This window comes from Pyxicephalus adspersus, chromosome 5, assembly GCF_032062135.1.
Source record: "Pyxicephalus adspersus chromosome 5, UCB_Pads_2.0, whole genome shotgun sequence".
Classification (NCBI taxonomy): domain Eukaryota; kingdom Metazoa; phylum Chordata; class Amphibia; order Anura; family Pyxicephalidae; genus Pyxicephalus; species Pyxicephalus adspersus.
Window position 1 is genome coordinate 74,477,275 of NC_092862.1, and position 22,741 is coordinate 74,500,015.

The window sequence follows — 22,741 nt, forward strand, 5'->3', positions numbered from 1 at the left end:
ACTTCCTTTCCTCGCGGCACCCGTATTCTCTACGTCACCGGTGCGGGCTGGTGGAAGTCTGATTTGCTTGCACGTGTTGAGCTGTGTGAGCGCTGGGATAGAAGTATGGCTGTGACATGGCATGAGAGTGATAGAGTTCTCTGATGTATATGTGTAATAGTAAACGTCACGTGTCTCCCGTTTTATTAGGTGCACAAAGCTGGGGTTATTCTCTCGTGTTCTTACATTTCCCCGGGTCTGTGTCCGAGCTGTCAGCTTGAGCATGGGGCGCAGAAATCGGCGTCATAGGCACAGAGACCAGCGTCCTGCAGTGCAGAGGACTCCAGCTGAGGAGGAGGAGAGGCGGAAGGCCAGAGAGCAGGCGGTGAGAAATTCTTCCATAGCTGTCATTTATTCTGCATGCTTTACAGCCCTGTGCCCTCATTACTGATTGCCTCAACATTTGGAAAATCATTGAAAAAAAACTCTTTGTGGCACACTGAATGCACCTGTGTTAACTCAAAGAAGCTAAATCTGGGGATAAATCTCATGTTTTACATTCCACTCACCTCTTTATCCTTATTCTAACCTTCTTTTGCTTTTAATTCAAGTAATATAAGGAGTGGTGAGCAGAGTGCTATTCATAGCTTCCTAAAATAAATCATAACACTCAGTACTTCTCTTGCAAGGCTTTGACTCTCATGCAAGCAGTGGTTGTGCTGTTTGTAAGAGTTATACACATATAATAATGTGTAGGTGTCTTTTAGGAAGGACAGGTATGTTTTGGCAGACACATTCACTTGCAGACCATCTTTGGCAAGTTGGAAGAAATTAAGCAATGATTGAAAAGGGCAGATCAGTAAAACTTAGTACCTCTGGGAAAGAAAATGCTACAATATGCAGAACGTCCTCCAGCCAGGAAATTAGGGAACTGGGAGCTGTGTCTTGCCGCATCGTCTAATGCACACATCCAGACGTTCACAGTGAGCAGTGAACTTGGATTAGGCAATTTTAATTCAGAAGCCTTGTTGAAGCAGAAGTAAACACAAAACAATAAAAGCACACTTACTTCAATCCCACAGATCAGTCTGCCCCTGACATATATCTAACTGTTAACAACACTGGTATTCGGCCCTCCCCTCAGGCACGTTGTCTCGTTGTCACCTTCCCCCTGCCCTCTCGTTTACCCCCCATATTCAGAACATTTCCAGGTCCTGTTACTTTCACCTACGCAACATCTCCAAAATCCACCCCTACCTGTCCCCTGAGACCACCAAACTCCTTGTACATGCTTTTATCTTCTCTCGTCTGGACTCCTCTCTGGTATTCCACTAACCCGACTCTCTCCTCTACAATCTATCATGAATGCTGCAGCCAGACTCATCCATCCTTCCTACCGCTCCTCTTCTGCTGCATCTCTTTGTAGTTCTCTCCATTGGCTTCCATTTCACTTAAGAATCAAATTCAAGCTCCTGTGCTTTGCCTTCAAATCCCTACACAGTTATTGTCCCACTTACATAACTGACCCGGTAAAAAAAAGTACTTCCCAGCCGCTTTTTCCGCTCCTCTAATGACCTACTAATGACTTCCTCACCCATAACCACATCACACGCACGGATACAAGACTTCTCTAGAGCTGCCCCAACTCTCTGGAATGGTCTTCCTCATCCTATTCTTGCTCCTACTTTCTGCTCATTTAAAAGAGCACTCAAAACCCATTTTTTCAAACTTGCCTACCCATCTTCTGCCTTTTGAAACCATCACTACTTCCCACCACTACATATCTCCCATACTATTGTGTGTAAATTTCCCCACCTACTGGATTGTAAGCTCTTCGGAGCAGGGTCCTCTCCTCCTGTATCACTGTCTGTATTAGTCTGTCATTTGCAACCCCTATTTAGTGTACAGCGCTGCATAATATGTTGTCGCTAAATAAATCCTGTTTTAATAAGAAGGATGTTTCTTCCATCAGGTCCCCCGGTATCCGTCTTTGGGGATTGCCAGGTGCCACCATCTTCTCCTCTCTTCTTCCGCATTCTTCCTACGTCACCCAATCTCTCACTGTGCAGGCACCAGACCGGGTGACGTAGATTGGGGGGAAAAATTGCCGATCTTACTGCACATGTGTGAGATCGACAATTTTTTCCTCTATTGATGAAAGGGCTCCTTCTGCACATGGCGGAGATGCTCGAATATGCGCAGAAGGAGCAGCCAGGAGCCTCTTGAGATGTGTGAGGTAGGTATCCCTGGAGGCTCTGCGCTCTCATTCATTTTTAATCGCCTAGGCCAGGGTGTCAAACTCTGAACCGCGGGCCAAATGTGGCCCGCATGGTCCTTTTTTTTTTTTTTTTGGCTCCCAAAGGAATCCTAAATATGAATTGCAGCTGGCCTGCCACTGCATTGAAATAGCGTTGCGTCTATAGACTAGTGGCCCCTCTGCCTATGCGTGGCCCCGCATTGGACTGTTTTATAGACGCAAGTAATTCCTACTATTGTAGTAGTGTCATCACTCACGTCTATAGACCTGTGCCCTCTCTGCCTATGCATGGCCCCGCACTAGACTGTTTTATAGATGCAGTGAACTGTAGTAGCAGTGCTATTTTAGTTATAAGTTTTTAATTTTGTCCCACTGTTTATTTGAGTTTGACACCCCTGGTCTAGGCGATCGAGAATTAAGGGGGCGATGCTGCACTTAAAACAAAAACAGAATTTTTACATAAAAGGGTAGACATAACTTCTATTTAAAGTAAAAATTCTGAGTTTAAGTCCACTTTAGCTATGCAGCCCAAAGGTAAGGCTAGAGTTCAGTTTTAACCGTTCCTATACTGTCTTGGATTCCAAAGAAAAGTAATATACTTATTCCTGTAAGTAGCTTTGAAATATGTTTTGGCCCAAATCCTCCTTTTATCCATATACTTCCAAATCTAAAAAGTTAACTTTAACTGTTCTTCATTCAGCACATATAGATCAGTTCAAAGACTTTGCTATAATATCATAAATTATGTCCTTTTATTACATATCCATTTAAATTTGGGAAAACTGGAGGCAAATTTAACTCCCCTAGCAACCCCTAATTTGTGGTATTAGGCCTTGGTTTTTAAGAAGTTATTCAACTATGACTGTGTTAGTAAATTTAGATTATGAGCTTGTTTTAGGAACAACTGACAGAACAATTAGTAAATCGCTGTGCAAGATGTCCATGCCAAATAAAAAAAATACAGATATGATGCAATAGAACATAAATAACAGATTATAAACATGTGTCTTACTTTAATCTTTTCCTTTGTGTTCTTTAAGGCCTGGGAAAGTGGCTATGCTGAAATCATAAAGGAAAACAAACTCTTTGAACATTATTATCAAGAGCTGAAGATTGTGCCTGAAGGTGAATGGGAGCAGTTTATGTCTGCTCTAAGGGAACCTCTCCCTGCCACAATTAGAATTACTGGATACAAAAGGTAATGCATCTCCCACTCCAACTATGGGTATATTAAAATAAAACCAAACAACTTTTTATTCATGTTTGTAATGCTCACTATTTCATGTTGCTTTGTTTTTCTTTTGTACTTTGGTTATAATGAAAACATTTATAGCAAATCCATATATTAAAACAAAAGTAACTTAACTGGTCATTTTTAAACCAAAGCTTGATTCAGCCCCCTTTACTATGTACGTAAGTTAGATGTGAAGAATTTTATAATAATAAGCTGCATGGAGTTTGCAGGTAGTGATGTACTACCTGCATATCAAATGCATATGTCTGTCCCCAAACAAACATAATTTATTTAAATTTATATTTACAGTTAAGGTTTTACAAAAACGAAATGTTTTGGGAACTGCTGTCTGTATACTACTGCTCTAAAGTTCTGTTCCAATTGACACATAGTAATGCGTGCATGTCCTGACAGCTCTTCTTTTTTTTTTTTTCTTCTAGATCCTTTTATAATTTTATGGTAGTTGTTCTAATAAGTGATGAAACCTGATTCTCTTACGTTTGTTTGGGCATCTGGGTTGACTTGGTCATCAAGGGTTACACAGGCCATATTCTTGTACCAGGTGGCCTGAAAATTAACACCTTTCTATAATATTTTCTATATAGTCCTGAATTGGCAACCTCTCCTAACTTCTGGTCTTTTCTAATACAGTAGAACCTGTAACAACATAATTGCCCAGCCACAAGTTCCATCTCCTTCATTTGATATTACCTGAAATATACTTTTTGAATAGCTTTACTTTAACTTTTATTAAATCACAGGCCAAGAAAGTGTATAGGTGAGGACAAAATGATCTAGTTTTAACTGGTAATTTCTGATTTGCTATTTTTTTTTGTTTTTTTTCTAGCCATGCCAAAGAAATTTTGCACTGTCTGAAGGAAAAGTTCTTCAAGGAGTTACAAGACCTTGAAGTGGATGGTCAGAAGATTGAAGCTCCTCTACCACTGAGCTGGTAAACTGTTGAGTCATTAAGAGGTTATGTTTATTTAGGGAAATGCCAATACGTCCTAGTATACCTATTATGCAACGCTTGTAACGTGAAAACATTAGTTTGGTGCCCTTTATTTAGCATTATGGTACAATGCATCCCTTTTGTTCACACATCAAGGTGTGATGCAGCCTAGCTTTCAATGAACTGGCTAACATGTCTCAACACATAAAATTAATGCATTGCAGCATGTTGGGTGAAGAGTAAATTGGTCTTTCCTGTAAAGGGCAAAGCACCTGCATTGCACATGCTCTACTGTTCTACTCTGGAGTAGAACTTCAATTTATTAGGTAAACACAAAGTGGAAATACATATCAGCGAACCAAATATCGTAAACCAGGAGGATGACATCACAATTTTTTATTTCTTCTCTTTAGCTTTCTGTAATGCATCAGTGGCTTTAAAAGAAGTTTATAATACGAAACTAAACTAGCTATATTTTTTAAAGAATTTTACAAGGTAGAACTACATTCTGTTGCAAGTACAACTGAAATAAAAGGCAAAACCAAGTCTTTAAAAATGTTTAAATATGATAAACTTTGGTTCTTGCAGTGATTTGCACTGTCCCTCATTAAAAAATAGGTCTTGCTTCAGTGTAGCCAGATTGATGTCTCCATAAATATGTACCATTGTTTTTTTTAAATTATAGAGCTTTTTAGACTGCATTGTGATGCCTATTGAAGGAACATAACTTTAGTCCTGCCACAATTTAAACCCAATATGATTAGGAGTTTTTTGAAACCTCTCCTAAATGTAATTATTTCTTTTGTAATAACCAATGTCAAGGGTTTGTGCAGAAAAAAAACTATTGAATGGTAAAGAATCGGTGGGATGATGATGATCCTACACTGATGCACTTTATCCTTGTCTTTTCCTAATTCATAGGTACCCTGATGAGCTTGCTTGGCACACAAACCTGAGCAGGAAGATCATCCGCAAGTCACCAGACTTGGAAAAATTTCACCAGTTTCTAATAAGTGAGACTGAATCTGTAAGTTACATTAAATTAAATTGAAAATAAACCTAGACTTGTATAAAGCTTGTTCTGATTTCAGTCAGAGTAACAAAGAATACAATGTAAAGATATCAAGTGGTTGACAGAAGATCTGCTTTATTATGATTGCTTTTAATAATTTGCATTCTTCAGTTTTTTCAGTTCCAGTAATCCCTGAAAATGCTTGTCACCTGACATGCCTCAAAAAGATCCCTCCCTCTTTTCTACCTCTTAGTGGGGTGACTTAAAAGGATAGGTTTATTAAAGCCTTCAAATGATGAGATTTGGGTTTCCACCCATCATTAGTCTATATTAAACTGTTAACATTTTCAGTAAATATCTAGTACTTAAGCTGCAGCCCTGCAGTAGTTAGTTTTGGTTTAAGCCTTTTTGGACTTGAGGAATATGGCGAAACAGAATTGATTGCTTTAGTATCCCATATGTAGGTAGCATTTACTCTTACTGCAAGTCTGTGGTCTCTTCAGGGATCATGGGTGGTGCTTGACATTTGGTCCTTTTATGATGGAATTTGATCAGTGTCCCACAACTCGCCAAGTATGTCCACTATGTGTCTAAAGGTGGTGGCTCTGACCGTCCTGTCAGTGGCATTTGGCAGCTGAATGGACTAAGTTACCAAAGCAGCATTAAGTGTCCCTGTATCCATGGTGATTCTATCCCCACTTCCCCCAATTGCTAAAACCACTCCTTTCCCCCACAAATATGCTGACTTGTTGGCACTGTTGTACAGCTGCTTCTCTATCCTCCTCCACCACCGGTGCTCAAGATGCTGTTATTCTGTCTGCAAGAAATATTCCTCATGCATTTTGCTCCATATTGACATTCAGTTGCTGCAGGTTTGTCTGCTGCAAATGCATGAAGTAAATATCCCAGCCCATCCAAAACTGTTCCATTGCGTTGTGAACTGATGACTGGAGGAAGTTTTGCGTACACTGAACTTGTCATGTTCAGGAAACCAGATTAAAATTAAAATGATTTGAGCTTTGTGACATGGCACTTTTAGGTGTAGCCATCAGAAATTTCCATTCCAATAAAGGGGGTGAGGTATGAGAAGGGGAGAGTGTAAAACAGAATGCTTCTAAGATGGTACTCAAATTGACTTTCTGTAAAATGTACAATGCTTTATTAGGGTAATTTAAAATGTTTAAACATAGTATCTTAAAATATTCAGTTGTGAATAGGTACATAGATTACAGGTACATCTTGAAGAAAAGTGGTCCGAATAACAATTCTCTACTATATATGATATCTCGAACCTGACGTGTTTCGCCCAAATGGGCTTCCTCAGGGGATGTGGAGAGCAAGTTACAGACCACTGAAGAGAAACACACATATAATGACCAATGTATTAGTAATATTGTGGTTAGGCAAGGTATATACCAAATCCAGTTTGGTTAAAAACATCATATTAAATCACAAATTACACTAATAACAAATAATCATTGATGAGTTTGTCAAATAAGAGCAAAAACAAAGTATCAGCATATCATTGGCCAAATGATATATACATGTTTAGATTAGCTTAGTACATAATATTAACTGAACAGATATAACAGCCCAAGTCATAGTAATATGACTTTGGATTAGTATGATCTTGTTGATAGCAGAGTGTAATGATCATAATGAGGCAAAATTTAATAAAATGCTTTCCAGATCTATTGAAGTAGTTCCAAGTTGGTTTACAGACCTAGTCATTTCAAAAAATACACTTACTTAATTTCACTTGAGTCTATACCAGTAATTTGTAGTGTAGATGAAGAGATTTTTCAGCAACAGAAGCCCTCTTAAAAACAAATGTATTTTGATATGTTCCAAAGTACCCTATGTAGAGAAAGAGAACTAAGTATTTAAGGTGGTGAAGTTGCTTGATATCTAAATAAACGGACATAAAATGAAACGACTTGCACAATGGCTGCTATCCGTGTGTGGAGTCCCCCTGCTAAAATGACACCAAGGCATGGGTGTTTGAAATGTAATTCGATAGTAATAATCCCAAGATTTAGAGAAAAGCTTTAAAATACGAAGATACATGGTGTGTTTTCTACACAAGTGTAGAAAACAAATGCCAATACTTACATTGAGAGTAATATAGGAGAGCCAGAGTGTAGCACGTCTGAACAAACAGGAAGTGCCACGTCCTTGCTTTTCTTTATATGTATATTTATTGAATACTGCTGTATAGTCGGCTGAGTGATAACAGCCTGTGCTGGAAATAATTGAAGTCTTGAGCAAGTAGTGAGGACTCGCAAGACTTGAATGTAAAGTGTGGGCGGAGGTAGCGAGGGGAAGAAAGTGGTGTCAGCTTCCACCCTCACAATGTCGCCATCAGAAGATTGGTATGCTAATTGACTGGTATGTATGCTCCGCCTGAATTGTTAAAAGGATTCCATGCTATCATGGAACTGAAGTCGAGAGGTTTAGCCATAGTGCTGTGCATTATGGCTAAACTTTGCCAAAAACTTCATACCAACTGTCAATCACTCTTGCAATCATTGCCTAGAGCAGGGTTCTCGCCAGGCCCTTTTAGCTGGGCGTACCACCCGGCACTTTTCAGCATCCACCCGGCTGTTTTTGGGTGGTTACCAAACAGTTTGGTCACAATAAAGGGGCTGCCACCCACCTACAATTTCACTGTAGAGCATGAACTCCTCCATGTACTAAAGTATTCCAGTGTCGATTGTGAAGCCATCAAAATGCTCTGGCAGGACTGGCTAAGTGTTATAGCTTCAGCCTCAAAGATTCAAAGGAATGGAGCTCTGTGTTTGCTGATACTGTGAAAAATCTATTGTCAGGATTGCCATAGGTGTTTGAAACTCGTGGCCCAAACATTTTGGGGAGTTTAGTATTTAACAGTGGTTGCATTTGAAATACCAGTTGTAAAGTTTGTAGTGATTTTTTTTTTTTTTTTTTTTTATAGGGTAACATAAGTCGTCAAGAGGCAGTCAGTATGATTCCTCCTGTTCTTCTGAATGTGCAGCCTCATCACAAGGTACATTTGACTTCCCAGGGAACTTTAAAATTTGTTTTTTGTTTGACTTATTGCTGTCTGTTGTTACTGATAACTTGATACTGTACTACCACAAACTAGTAAATTGTACGAACAAGGTATTTATTGTCCATTTTGTTTCTAATTATTGGTTTTCATCATAGATCTTGGATATGTGTGCTGCTCCAGGATCTAAAACAAAACAACTTATAGAAATGTTACATGCGGACATGGAAGTTCCATTTCCTGGTATGACATGGCTTGACTAATTTTACAAAACATTTTTTACATGCAGCTCCTGTTAGTTAACTTGAGAGCTGCCAGCACTCCAAAGGTTTAGGTGTCTACTATTGTTTTAAGAGAAGGCGGCACATTGCATCTAACTTGATTAGAAAAAGCAGGTGGTCAGGATTGCATTTAGTACCTGGAAAGGTTATAATTTAGGGATTGTTTGATTTGTTTATCATCAATTGGCGCCACATAGTGTCTGCATTTTGCAGTTTATTTAAAAATTGCAGCAGATAGGCCTGCAATATCCTATATGGTATTCTCTGCATGAAGCAGAAAACACTTTGGTATAGGATAAGTCGGGTGGCAGGTTTCCCCCCTTTATCGGGAACTCTAGAAAGCCTTGCAGGGAAAGTGTATTATGTTTCCCTGGTGCTGGCGAAGGGAGTTAAGAGTGCAGGAAATGAACCAAAAAAAGCTATCACTCTTACTAAATGTTGTATTGCCCCTTTACTATATCAGCTAGTGTTTATGCTAAATATGTATATTATTGTTGTTATACTGGATATCACTTCTAACTTTTTTTTTTTTTGCTTATATTAGAGGGATTTGTTATTGCTAACGATGTGGACAACAAGCGTTGCTATCTATTAGTTCATCAAGCTAAGAGGCTGAACAGCCCCTGTGTTATGGTGGTGAATCATGATGCATCGAGCATTCCTCGGCTTCTAGTTGAAAATAATGGTGCCAAAGAAGTGTTATACTATGACCGGATACTTTGTGATGTACCTTGCAGGTAAGCCAGATGAGACAACTAAATGTTCAAAATAAGATTTTATATTGTGGCATTATTTTAATGCCTTTGAGATGTATGTATGTATGTTTTTCTCCGTGCCCACATAATTCTTAAAGGGTCAGTACACTGTTTAAAGGTGCACTTATCCTTCTCTTTGTTCCTCTGACCTTGCTTAACTCTTTCATTTCAGCATATGAAACTAAATTCAGTGTTTTCCCCAGTTCATTTTAGCTGGTTGCTCTGCCCAGCACTTTTCAGTAGAAGCCCAGCTGTTAGGTGGCCTGCCAGCTCTGATTGGGGACCTGGGAAAACTTTACTTTCTATCCTTCAGGTTAAAAAAAATAGGTGGTCCAGGATTTCACTATGCCAGTGCTGCTTATTGAGCTTTGTCAACAATGTGTTTTTTGTCTACTGCATTAAGCTATGCAAAGCCTGTAATATGTGTTGAATTCTAATTATACAGACGATTAGCATTGTGATATATCTTTGTGCATCATCTTAAAGTATAGACTTGGTGTATTATGGAAGCAGTACTTCGAGATGGTGGCTCTCTAACGTTCTTCTCAGCATCATGTCTAATATGGATACCGGATGTAAAGAGATTTGTTTTTTTTTTTTTTTTTCTTTTTTCTTTTTTTTGTCTTTGTTGCAGTGGTGATGGCACAATGCGAAAGAACATAGATGTTTGGAAAAAATGGACAACATTAAACAGTTTGCAATTGCATGGGTAAGAACAAGCATCCTACTAATTTAAATCTTTATTTTTAAATATTTCTAGTACTGAACTGTTCTGTTTTACAGAATGCTGTTTGAAGGTGAATGTTCTTATAAAACGTTAAAATTTACAAAAAAATTAGAAATGAACAGTGATCACAGCTATATCTGTACATGCCTTTAAAGGTTGACAACAAATGTCAGGTTTTCCTTTTTTGGAAATCATTTAGGTAAAAATATAGTGTCGTGCTGAGTTGTGTAGGGCTATGCTCCATGCATAGCATTAATATTCCTTCTGCAGTCTGCAATGGATTATTTTGGATTTTTTTTTTTATACTGCTGCTTTATAGTCTGTTTGCAGCATTGCCATACATACATTTGTGAATGCATACATTCAATATACTGTCACTGTTTTTTCTTTAATGCTTATTGTAAACAATGTTGTGCATTATGTTCATTGAACCCCATACAAATTTAGTTTTCTCTTTTCCATAGAGTGAGGGAGAGATACATCCACCTCCAAGAAAATTAGACACTGGCAAACAGGCAAAATGTAGGTTAGCTTAGTATACCCTAATTTTTAATTAGCATTCCTTAGATGTTCGTATCTTAGAAGAATGGATTTCTTTTTATAACTGCTGTACTGAATGGTCCTAAAATCTGCCTCATTATTGTAGTCCTTTAAATGTGGCTAGTTTTTTTTGACCTTTCAGTTGATGTTTTTACTACAGACGCGCAAGCCTCTGTGGTACAATTCACCTAGTTATTTACTCTGTTCTTAAGCACACAGCCTACTTGTAGATTTTCTATATGATTAACTCACCATCTGCACCTTCTGAGCCATTGGCAGGTGAGAATCTGTCTGGCACTGAAGTAGATCCTATCTTTGTGTAAGTATATTTCTAAGGAGCCCCTGGCTATTATGAAAAATTAAGCGATCATTTTATTTCATATTTATACAGGGCACACCACTAAATCACCACTACACCACCACTAGTTCCATTGTTTTTTTTTTTTTTTTTTTTTTTTTTTTTTAAAGATGTTGGAAACACACCTGAAGGATGTTTTTCCCCTAAGAGCTTATTGAACCGTTTTAAAGAACACTACCTCCATTGCGTGTTGTTCTGCCTTAACAGGACATCACCCCCCATGTCTCCTATAATTGTGGTCTTGGTCTTGTTTGCTACAAACTAAGCCATGCCTGGTGGTAGGTGTTCTGGGCTAGCCTATATTCTATTTCTCCTCTGTTACTCAGTGGACACCATGAAATGGATTTTATGTACTTAAGATTGTTACATTTATAGCACAAGTACAATATCTATCTGTAAGAGTACTGTATCTTTTAGGTTTTTTTTTATTGCATGAACACATTAGGAATGTTAAATATGAAGTATAAGGCTCTATAAAATGTTTGTTGCATTCTTTTGGCCGGATTCACAATATTTTTTAGAAATTGGGCCGCTTTCTTCATTTTAGCTTTGTGTTTGGTAAACATTCTGATATATACATATACATTGAAAGTCTTCTCCTTCAGACATTGCTGGAGAGACTTATGGTTGGTGGTCAGTACCTGCACCCAGTACAAGTTTTCTTAGTTTAGCCATATCTACACAGATATATAAATAAAGTTCTAGTATTTACATATGTTAGAAGAATCATACTTTTTCAGCTGAGACCTCTTTAGAGAAATCAGTTCACTGGTAAACCAAGAGGTGGGGTATTTTAAACAGTTTTACATGAATCATGTGAGTTTGCAAGGCCTAGTGTATTACACCAGTCATTCATCGTGCAGAGTTAAAGGATTTGCCATTTGGTACTGTATGAAGTTTCCCATTTATGCCCATCTTCCTCTATATTCTCTTGCTGTTGGAAAGCGTTAATTTATTCTTTTAACTGATCTGTGTAGATAAGAGAGGAAGCATGCCGTGTTCTCGGGAGAAGAATCTTTTGAAACTGCACGCAAGTTGTTGTTAACCTTCGTTTTGCATTTTCTAGGTTACAGATTAGAATTGCTACCCGTGGTGTTGAGCAGCTGGCAGAAGGGGGGAGGATGGTGTATTCAACATGCTCACTGAATCCTATTGAAGATGAAGCTGTTATAGCATCCCTGCTGGAAAAAAGTGAAGGCAAGGCCATGCATTTTCTATTTACAAGCAGCGCATGGCTCATTTGTATCAGACACAGAAAAAAACAAAATGTTCCAAAAAAACCTATTCAGAGTTTTTTTTTTTTTTTTTTTTTAATTGAAAGCCATTGCTTTACAATTTACATATTTAGTAATCTTCTAAACGGCTTTGTTATTACATCAGACCTGGAAATTGAATTCCCTTTTACCTTTGGACTCTGAAAAGAGCAGTACTTCCTGTTCATCTTTTCATAAATAGCCACAACTGACAATGTACAATGAATTTATTCTTTTTGCTTCTATACTATTTTGCCTTTTTATGGGGTTCCCTGCAGTTAATCAACATACTGGGCTTTTGCAAATTGCTAATAAGCTCCCTTTATCAATTTTAATTTGCAGTCATTTGTACTTTTATATAAAAATACTAATTAAAATCTGCATATTGCGATTTAGTATCCGTATTACCTTTTTTGGATTAAATGTTCGTGCATACACTTTGCTATGATTGTAATCTGAGTAACTATCAAAAAAGACATTTATTGATTTTAGATTTGTTTACATACTGGTTTTACTAGGATCCCTTGAGCTTGCTGATGTCTCTTCTGAGATTCCTGGATTAAAGTGGATGCCAGGAATTACACACTGGAGGGTAATAATACGTGTTCATTATGGGGTTACTTTGTAAGTTGGGTTTTTTTTTTTTTTTTTTGTTAGCGCTTGATTTTCCTTTCCTAGGTAATGACAAAAGAAGGACAGTGGTTTGACAAATGGGAAGATGTACCTACAAGCAGACATACGCAGATTCGTCCAACAATGTTTCCTTGTGATGAAGAAAAAATGAAAGGAATGAATCTACATCGTTGGTATGCAAATGTATTTTGTGTGTGTGTATGTATGAAAGTATGTATGTTAAATTTTTTTTTATATATTGAGGTGTCAGTGTTTGTAGTAGGCTAAATAAATTATCCCCTTAATACTGTCTTTGATTTGTAGTTTAAACAATATGGGCTAGTAAAGCCTCCCTTTTTTTTTTTTTCCTCCTCACCTAATAACAGCCTGAGAATACTACCGCATCACCAGAATACCGGAGGTTTCTTTGTTGCTGTATTGATAAAGAAAGCTCCTATGCCCTGGAACAGGAGGCAACCTAAGGTAGGTTTTTTTTAATATATCTCATTGTTTTAAATAATGAGAATGCTTTCAACACACATAGACATTGTCCTGTCAATCCCCAATCTGCAAGGGTTGATACTGTGGGACTTCACCCTTGAGAAGCTGAACCAGGCCAGCGGTGGGGCTGTGTTTCCAAATAGGTGTATTTATTGTATAGGGAGTAGGGGTTATTAAAGATTTATAGGATAGTCCTATGGGATCAGAATGACAGAGGTTGCTTATCAGTATGTATTCATGAGGAATGGTTTTTAAGGTTATTTACAGATTACCCAGGTGAAAAGGAACCAAAACAAATAAAATGCAATCACCATATCTGTTTGGTGCACTGCATTATATTTGGGCACCATTGCCATATAACGGTAACCATTTCTACTTGCTTGATACTATTTTAGGTTTGTGAGATTAGGTTGTGGTAAAGTCAGAATTTGATGTTTTTAGAAGTTTAAAGAAATTCTGTCTGCATTTGATCCATTGTCATGATGGCATACCAGCAGACACACAGGAATAGAATGGGTATGAATCTTTGCACTTCTAAAACTAAATTTTAATCCCCTGTATAACTATCTACAGTATTTTCCTCCCCTTGCCACCTTTATGGCACGTCCTATGATATGTCCTATGATGAACGTCTGGGGGGGGGGGAAAAAAATGCTGTTTACCTTGGCCAACAAACATATTTTCCATAAAAATAGTAAACTTAGAAACCCTATTTTGCTAGTATAAACCAGAAATCGTGTTTTTTTTTTTTTTTTCTTTTTTTTTTTTTGAGAAATTTTATTTAAGCCTGCTTTATGTAAAGTATTTATCTGTTGCAGACATTATTATTTTTTTCTTTTCAATAATCCGTCTACTTTATACTAGGCTCTCAAAATCACTCAAGACATGACCTGTTTTCTTGCAGGTGCTGCGGAGGCCCCCTACTGTTTCCACCAATGTGCCATTTGTTAATGATGTTGAAAATGTGGCAGAAACAACAAATGAACCAGCTGTGGGAACAGATAATGCAGAGAATGACGGAGGCACCAAATCTTGCAGCAATCCTGAGAATAATTCTACCAATAAAGACAACGTGTGCGGGTAAAGATCATTATCAGCTGACTTTATAAGATGAGACTGGCTAAGTACTTAATAGATTAGGCATCCTATTGATGTACACTTCCAAATATTGAAAAATTTTATATTAATTGGACATGCACTAAAATGTTTGTAGCTCATCAGTTTAAGTAAACCAAAAAAAGTGTGTTGTGTAAAATGTATATTGTATGTATGTGTTCTGCATATATCATAATGTCATTTTACATTTTCTTTTTTTTTTTTTTTTTTTTTTTTTTTTTTTTAAAACGTGGCACTAATGTATGCTATGGCTTCGGTCAAAGCTGAATGGGTACAATACTATGGGCTGGGGACCTGTGCTGTTCAAGATAAAAATTCAGTTCAGCACACATAACCAAAGCTACAGATATCCAGAAATTAAATGGAACAGCTACATTGATGCTCATTCATATCACAGTTATGGCAGTAATGCATGATAGAGAACTTTGCTGGTCTGCCTTCACATTTATCATGAATAGCATCTTAAATGCATCTGTTTTTACCTGTACACCAGTGTCCTATGCAGTATTCTAGAAAAAATTGCAGTGTGAACAACTACTTTTATCAGACTCGAAGAGAGGGAAAGTTTACGGAATGACATACTTTATTGAACGTAAAAAAGACAAGACAAAAAAAGACAATTAAAATCTGACAGTGGTTCTAGTATTCTGCTATTTTACAAAAAAGCACACGTTTAAAATCCTGACAGATGTTTTAATTTTAAAAATGAGAAAAGTGAGTATAAATTTACTGTATGCTATTATTAAACTTACCTGCATTTATTCTTGCTTAATTTGCCTGTTTAACTCCAGCCCCCCACCCTCAAAGAAAATGAAGCTGTTTGGGTTTAAAGAAGACCCCTTTGTGTTTCTATCAGAGGATGATCCAATATTTCCTCCAATACTGTAAGTATTTTTATTATATGTGTATTGAAACAAATCTGCTCCCCTGATTTCAATTTTTTTTCTATAGGAAGCTTGCTTTGCAAAAGCAGAGTGTGCACTCCTTTAAGTTGTCCAATAAATTTGAGATTTTTTACACTTAGTGAATTAGGTCAATAAACTTCTCATTTTGTTGCATAGCTCTAAACTTTCTGACATGACAGATAATTTATGCGTTAATCATTCTAACCATTTTCTAGAACATCTGACAGTGTTAGTTCTGTTCCTTAGGGTTCTGTTCTGTTCCTCCAGTGCAAACTGGAAAGATGATGATGTTTGAGATTGGTAAACCTACATCTGATATTTTAGTTGTGTTTTGATCTTATTGGGGAAGAAAGGAAGTTCTCAACAAATAGCTTTTTGTATTCTATAGCTGCCCCAGTACTGAGAATGTCAGGCTCTGTTCCACTTATTATAAAGCCCCTTTATCTGGTTTATTTGAAGATGTTGTCATATGATATACAGTGCTGGCATATACCAAAACATTTAATGTTACCCATCTAGTCTAAATGTGTTTATTTTTATTTGATCATGACCTCTACTTTGGCATCACCAAATCCACTGTATTTCCATTAAAATCTGCTGTAAATTATTTTAAACATAAGACAAGAAAACACATTGATCAAAGCTGTTCAGTAGAATTCTATGATAACTGAACCTAGTTACTGTAGCTACTTTCTTTCTATATCTTAAAGCTGGTGATAGATGATTTTGTTAGAGAAAAGCTAATTACAACAATGTTTACAGGAAATTTTATGGATTAGATTCATCATTCCCAAAGACCAATCTCCTAACACGAACTCAGGAGGGGAAAAAGAAACAATTGTATGTGGTTTCCAAGGAGCTGAGGAATGTGCTTCTTCATAATAGTGAAAAGATGAAGGTATATATATATTTTTTTTTTTTTTTTTTTTGTTATTTTTCTACAGCAGATTTATGTTGTCCCTATAGGTGTCCATGATGCTTTGCAAACAGTTTAAAACTTTAATGTGTCTTTTATGACACATTCATTCAAATGTCCTAAAATAACCATCTACAACAAATTTGTGCCAAATGGCCATGTTCCAAGTGTGATCTTGAAGCTGGGCATTTTTTGACAGTGCCAGAAAAAGACCCCTTTACCTGTCCAATAAAATATTCTCCCGGTAGCGGTAGAGTCAAGATTCTGCAGCATGCAGTGCAGCAAGGGAACAATTCCACAGAGGTTTGCCACTGGTGATGTATTGCTAGTTCAGTTGCCTATGTGACGTGGCCCTAGGACATTTGCATAGTTCTTGTACATCCGATGTAGTATTTTAGATGGAGTACAACTAAAATTAGAATTAAATTGGTTATTATTGCCATTCACGAGCATGGTAAACTGCTTGGGGAATCAGCATATTTGAACAGATAAACTTTACATCCCCATTCAAACAGTCTTTTACAAATAAGTTAAACTACTTTCATTGCCACAGAGAAATGTAATAAACATGTAAATAAGCAAGTCTGTGTTTTTATATTTATTTTTTTAATTAAAAATTTATACACATTTAGGAACGAAGTCAAGTTGCATATGTTTAGAACATTGCAAGTGTGAGATGAGAAAAGAATATACTATGCCTGGTAATAAAAATTTCAATTAGCTATAACGGTAACTGGCAGTAAGAAATTAAAATAAAGCATCACTGCATACAATTTTCAACTATATAAATCCAAGAAATAATAGGTATGGCTATGCAGGTCTTGTATAAATCTCCTATATCTACGAGCTGGGGTTCTCTCTGCAGTTGATCTGTGCAGGCCCATGAGTGTGGTTTTAACATGCCATGAAAAAAAATAGAGGCCTTCTGGGGAAAAAAAGCATTTTAGGTGCCTCCTTTTTTTGAGTATAGCAGGAGATTTAAAAGATTTGACCAGGCAGTCCAGCATTTCAGCCTCAGCCAACATTAATGCAGATTGCGGCTGAACTTATAGGCAAAGAACAGGCCTTCTGTATACCAGAGTTACAGCATTTCAGCAGAAGGTAACAAACAGAAACAAAATAATAAATCATATTTTGAGTCATTTGTGGTGGATTTTTTTTAACACAGGTACAGGGAGGATAGTAAGAAGAGGGGTAGAGGACAGGTGGCAATAATAAAGATGTTGAAGAGGAGGTAGGTATATGAGGAAATTTAGGCTAAAAATCAAAGAGGAGTGGTGGGATTAAGGGGTTGTGGAGGCAGAAGTCTAAGTGTGTGAGAAGGTCTAAGGCTTGGGGGCAGAAAAGTAGTGCTATTTCCCAGGATGTCCTAACTGTCTTGGGTCATCAAAGTTGCTCTTTGCTGAGGCCAAGAACTCCAGTAATAGTACCAACATCGGTTGAATGCCTTTTCAGTGCTACAAATCTCAGCGATCTTCCATATGCTGAATATATAGGCAAACCATTTAGCCATTGTGGGTGCCCTCTGCTGATGCCAGAGAGTTGGGATGCAATATTTGATGGCATCAACTAAGCAAATAAGGAAGAGCGATATCTCTTGGAGGATGAAGGATCTCTGTTCAAAGAGCACTTGAATGTCTTAACAGACTTTCTTGAGCAATGTGCTGCGAATGAATAAAACAAAGCTAGTTATGTGGCCTCATTAATGTTAGACATGCTTTATTACTTCTAAATTTAAAATGCCTGCAAGAAGCAATTTTTCTCAATGGGGGTATACCAGCTTCTTAAGCTAGTTTTCTACAATACACCGTCACTTCTATTGATTTTTTTTTTTTTTGACCAGTAAATAAAAAAATGAAAGGCAACTTTTCTTTTGTGTTTTTTTTATTTATTTATTTATTTATTTTTTGTATAACACCTTTTATCTCTTTATTTGTTTAAATAAAGATCTAAGGTTTGCCTGTTCAAATTCACAAAAAGAACAATTTCAATTGGTGTACATGACTATAAAATAGGTATATGCAATATTGATGTTGAATATGTGATTGGTTCCCATTATATTTGTGACTGATACATATAAATAAATTAGGTATTCAGTATGCTGCCACTGTTTAGTATCTGCCTTCAGTGCTTCAGGGTGTAGCTACAGCTTTTGTTTAGTGGTAGCAACCCGCACCATAATTTAGACATTCTGAACCTACTGAAGGTAGCATTTACAGATTTGTAGTTTTTCTTGTTCTTAAATTTTCTTAGCCCAGGAACAAAATGTAAATTTTTTTTTAGTTACATACAGGTCCTATTTAGATGTAGGGGCAGCATTAGTTTTTACTTTAGGTCAAAAGCATTTTCAGTAATTACCGAAAATGTCAATTCCTGTCAGTGATGACCAGGGCTACCCCCACACAGTACAGTGTAGATATGAAGGAACAGGATGACCAGGTAAAAGAAAAGAGAAAAACCAATTCAATTACATCTATTAAAATTAGCGAGATACAGCATTTTACACTTTTGATTTTTGGGTTTAGGTATGCTTTTGTGTAAAATAATTTCTGAAAACAGCAAATACTATTCATATTTTGAATGTAACTAGTCTTTCATAAACAGATGCTGAACTGAACATCTTGCATCTCAGCAAGACTATTGAGAGACTCTACAAAGTGCCTATGACATGTTTAATTGAAGGGTAAAGATAAGATGAAATAACTGCAACTTGTTAAGCATATCTAGTTAAGATTTAAACGTTGAGCGCCTGTGAGCTCCCATTATGTGATTAGAAGACAAATCAGAAAGCGAGAACTAATTTAGCATATTTACAGCTTGTGGAAGATTCATGTTTGAGCTGTAAGTGCTGACTGCTGAAAAGACAGACTCCAACAGCAGTATTGTAGTAAACTATGTTGTGTTTACTCTTACAGGTAATAAATACTGGTGTAAAAGTCCTGTGCCGAAATAATGATGGAGAACAATATGGCTGTGCTTACAGACTAGCCCAGGAGGTAATTTTTTATTTTTTTTTTTGTTTTTTTTTTTTTTTTTTTAATTCCTGATGTGGAATTGGTGAGCTAAGCCACTTTATAAGGCTGTAAAGTTAGAAAGAGAAAATAAACAAAACACTTAAGGGGAAAATTTGTTGGAACAGTTGGTCTTTCTGCTGTCCCTTCAGTGTTTCTAATTATTCTAGGCTACAGTGCTGTGTAATTATTTATCTATTTGTGTTCTGGTTATTGTAACCCTTATTCTGTACCTGCAGGGTATTTACACATTGTATCCATTCATCAGTTCAAGAATTGTGACTGTATGTGTAGAGGATATCAAGGTACTTCTTACCCAGGAAAATCCCTTCCTAAGTAAATTTAGTAGTGAAACCCAAAAACAAACTAAAGATCTAGGTAAGTAAATTACCTTTCATAACTTTTGTCACATGATTTAATCTAGTTGATGTGTTTGTAGAAATCAGGTTCTTTGAAAATTTGTGTTGTGGCTGCCTCTAGTGTTAAAATGAATGACCTGCCTGTCCAAAAACAAATTGTTAGCAGCCTGTCAAGATCTTACAGGTACATGGTTAAGGGATGGCTTGTTTTTTGGCTCTAAAAGGTGAAGCTGTCCCTAAAGTACAGTAGATTTAGTATTTGGAACATACATGTTTTTTTAACACTGTGTTTTCATACTCTTGAGTTTCTGAAAGGTTTAGCATATTTAAGTTATCACTGCTGTCCATACTTGAAGCTTGCATAACACATTGAATTTGAAAGCTTAAAAATACAGCAACAGAAGGCAAGAGGATTAAAAAGGCAGACCAAATTTATGTTTCATTTTCTTGAACATGCCACATACTGCATTGCAATTCAAGCATTGGCATACTACCAGACTCTCTCTATCACAATGTACTATAATTGCAGTTTAACTCTTCTATTCATGTAATATAATCTGCTCTAACAACAGTGCACATGTATTTGTTTAGAACATTTTAATCCTCACACTGTGAATAGTTTTGTGTTCGCTAGGACAGAACTGTGCTATAAATACTTGTGAGTTATAGAAAAAAATTTGTTTTATCTTCAGATATGGGAAGCATTGTCCTAAAATTTGAGCCTGATCCACAGTAAGTATTCCACAATTATATGTTCATTAAAGTATGTCATTTTATTGGCAGACAAAATGGTTAGGAGTGGATGGGATTCTTTTCTATTATCATTAAATAGCATTTTCAGCGCTGCGTAATATGTTGGCGCTATATAAATCCTATCTATTAATAATAATTAATTTTCACCTGCAATATGTATATTAACATGCCTTGTACAATAAATATTTTTTAAATGGCCTCCTTTTTGAAAGCATGCAGCTTGCATAACTGGTTGCTTTAAAGCGAACTTAACACATCGTGATACTCACCTGTCCCTGTTCTGTCACAGGCACTGATATCGTCTCTTCCTCCTCTAACATTATGATCTTTGTCCGTCTAGAAGGGCTGGGAGTTCAGTCCTGGCACTCTCAAAAGAAAACTTTATTGCCATGCAAAGAACGCTGGCAAAATGGACCACTTGGCAGTGATCAGGCAGAATAGAATAGATATTCCAGAATGGACATTGCCTGTCCCTTTCAGCAGTAAACACCTGTCTGGTTGTCATTTTTCCTAGTTGTCACTGGTCACTGGTTCCTATTGATAAAAAATGTTCAGCTATGGCATAGTTATTATAAGCAAACTGTTGGTGTCAGTCACAAAAATAAGTTTTCACCCCATAGATGCCACTGGATCCAGTATGTGATTTTTTTCTTTTTCTTTTTTTAATTTAGTACTGTATGTCTAATATTACAGGATTTAAAGTGCATTACAGCAATTAAGTGTACCAATTATTATGATGCCGCTAAATACGGGCTGGATATCCACGCATTATAAACTTCCGATCACAATAGAGTTAAAGGAAACTTAATTTATTATAATTGAATAGAATGAAGATATTTTATTTTAATATTGATGTTGATCAAATAGATGAGAACTATTGTGTGCTTACAGTACTTTATACTGTTCTACCTCAACAGGTCTGACTTCCTTTTCTTCAATAAGTTGTATGAGCTGTGCAATTAATCCGCATGTGTATATACAAAATGTATATGTGTTTTTTTTTTTTTTCTTCTTTAGGAAACCTGACACTCTTCAGTGCCCTATAGTTCTGGTAGGTTGGCGTGGAAAAACCTCAATCCGTTCCTTTGTTCCTAAGAATGAGCGATTACATTACTTAAGAATGATGGGTGTGGAAGTTTTTAAGGAAAAGAAAGAAAATGCAAGAAACATTTCTGTTGAGTCCGAGGTGGTCCTGGACCAGACAGAAGCAGAGGACATGGACTGCATAAAAGAAGATAATGACTTGGACGAAAATGAGGTCACTGATACGTCAGATAATGCAGATACACAGAGCAGTGCCTTGACTGAATTGAAGCAAGAAGGGGATCCTGAATGCATAAATGAGTCCAATATAGATCTAGAGGCTAGAGTGGAACAAGATAAGACCCAATCATGCTTGGAAGGGTCCAACGTGGATTGTCCAGACGACGATGATGATGTTATTAAAGAACAACATTAGCAAATAACTGACTGATGGAACTAATAAACATGTTTGGTTGTCACTTTCTTTTAAAGGAAACTTATAACAGATATGCAAAGGCGGTCATTCCTGACATGCTTCTCAAAAGGTAATTCCCTGGCTGGGTTTAACTGACCCAAAGAAAACATGCAGCTAGAAAAGTTTAAGTAAAAAATCAGGCTGAGCAACATACTTGTTTAAAGTCCGGGTCTTCAGAATAGGACAACAACAGCATCTTATATATTTTCTCAGTCTTTTTAAGTTTATTTACTGTAAGTATCAGTCTTCGCTGCAACATTTTATTCACATCCATTTTTTTAAATGTATAATCCAGTTTGGACTTTATTTCTTTTTTTAAAAATAAAATTTGTTTCAAAATGGGATTTACAGATTTATTTATACAACAGTTTGTGAAAAATCCATTGCAATATGTTGCACATCCATGAACAGTGTTGTGCATTTTTATTAACATTTCATTGAATGTTTCAGTTGATTTCAAGGGAAACCTATCAGGCCAATAGGAGTGTGTATGTAGAACTTTGAAAGCATTTTATATAATTACATTAAAAAGTCTGTAGAAGTCTAGGTCTCGCTGCTTTTAATGTAATTAGGCATCTGTAAACATAGGTATAAAGTAAAATTAGGGAGATTTCTGCTTTCATCGTGTAGACTAAACTGTAAGTTGTAAGATATCTTTCCATTGTGAAGGAAAAAAATGTCAAATATTTGTCAG

General features: G+C 36.7%; 1 protein-coding gene across 1 annotated transcript; it reads left to right on the forward strand.

Moving 5' to 3' along the window:
• The first annotated feature begins 15 nt into the window (after positions 1–15).
• Positions 16–22,391, forward strand: NSUN2 (NOP2/Sun RNA methyltransferase 2). Its single transcript, XM_072411877.1, has 20 exons — positions 16–103; positions 190–364; positions 3,277–3,434; positions 4,318–4,422; positions 5,344–5,449; positions 8,388–8,459; positions 8,621–8,705; positions 9,288–9,480; positions 10,133–10,207; positions 12,190–12,320; positions 12,895–12,968; positions 13,055–13,182; positions 13,375–13,471; positions 14,394–14,569; positions 15,397–15,489; positions 16,273–16,408; positions 19,342–19,422; positions 19,677–19,815; positions 20,489–20,528; positions 21,567–22,391. Exons 2-20 carry the CDS (start codon positions 263–265, stop codon positions 22,006–22,008), a joined length of 2,433 nt encoding a protein of 810 aa, XP_072267978.1. The 5' UTR covers positions 16–103; positions 190–262; the 3' UTR covers positions 22,009–22,391.
• The last annotated feature ends 350 nt before the right edge of the window (positions 22,392–22,741 follow it).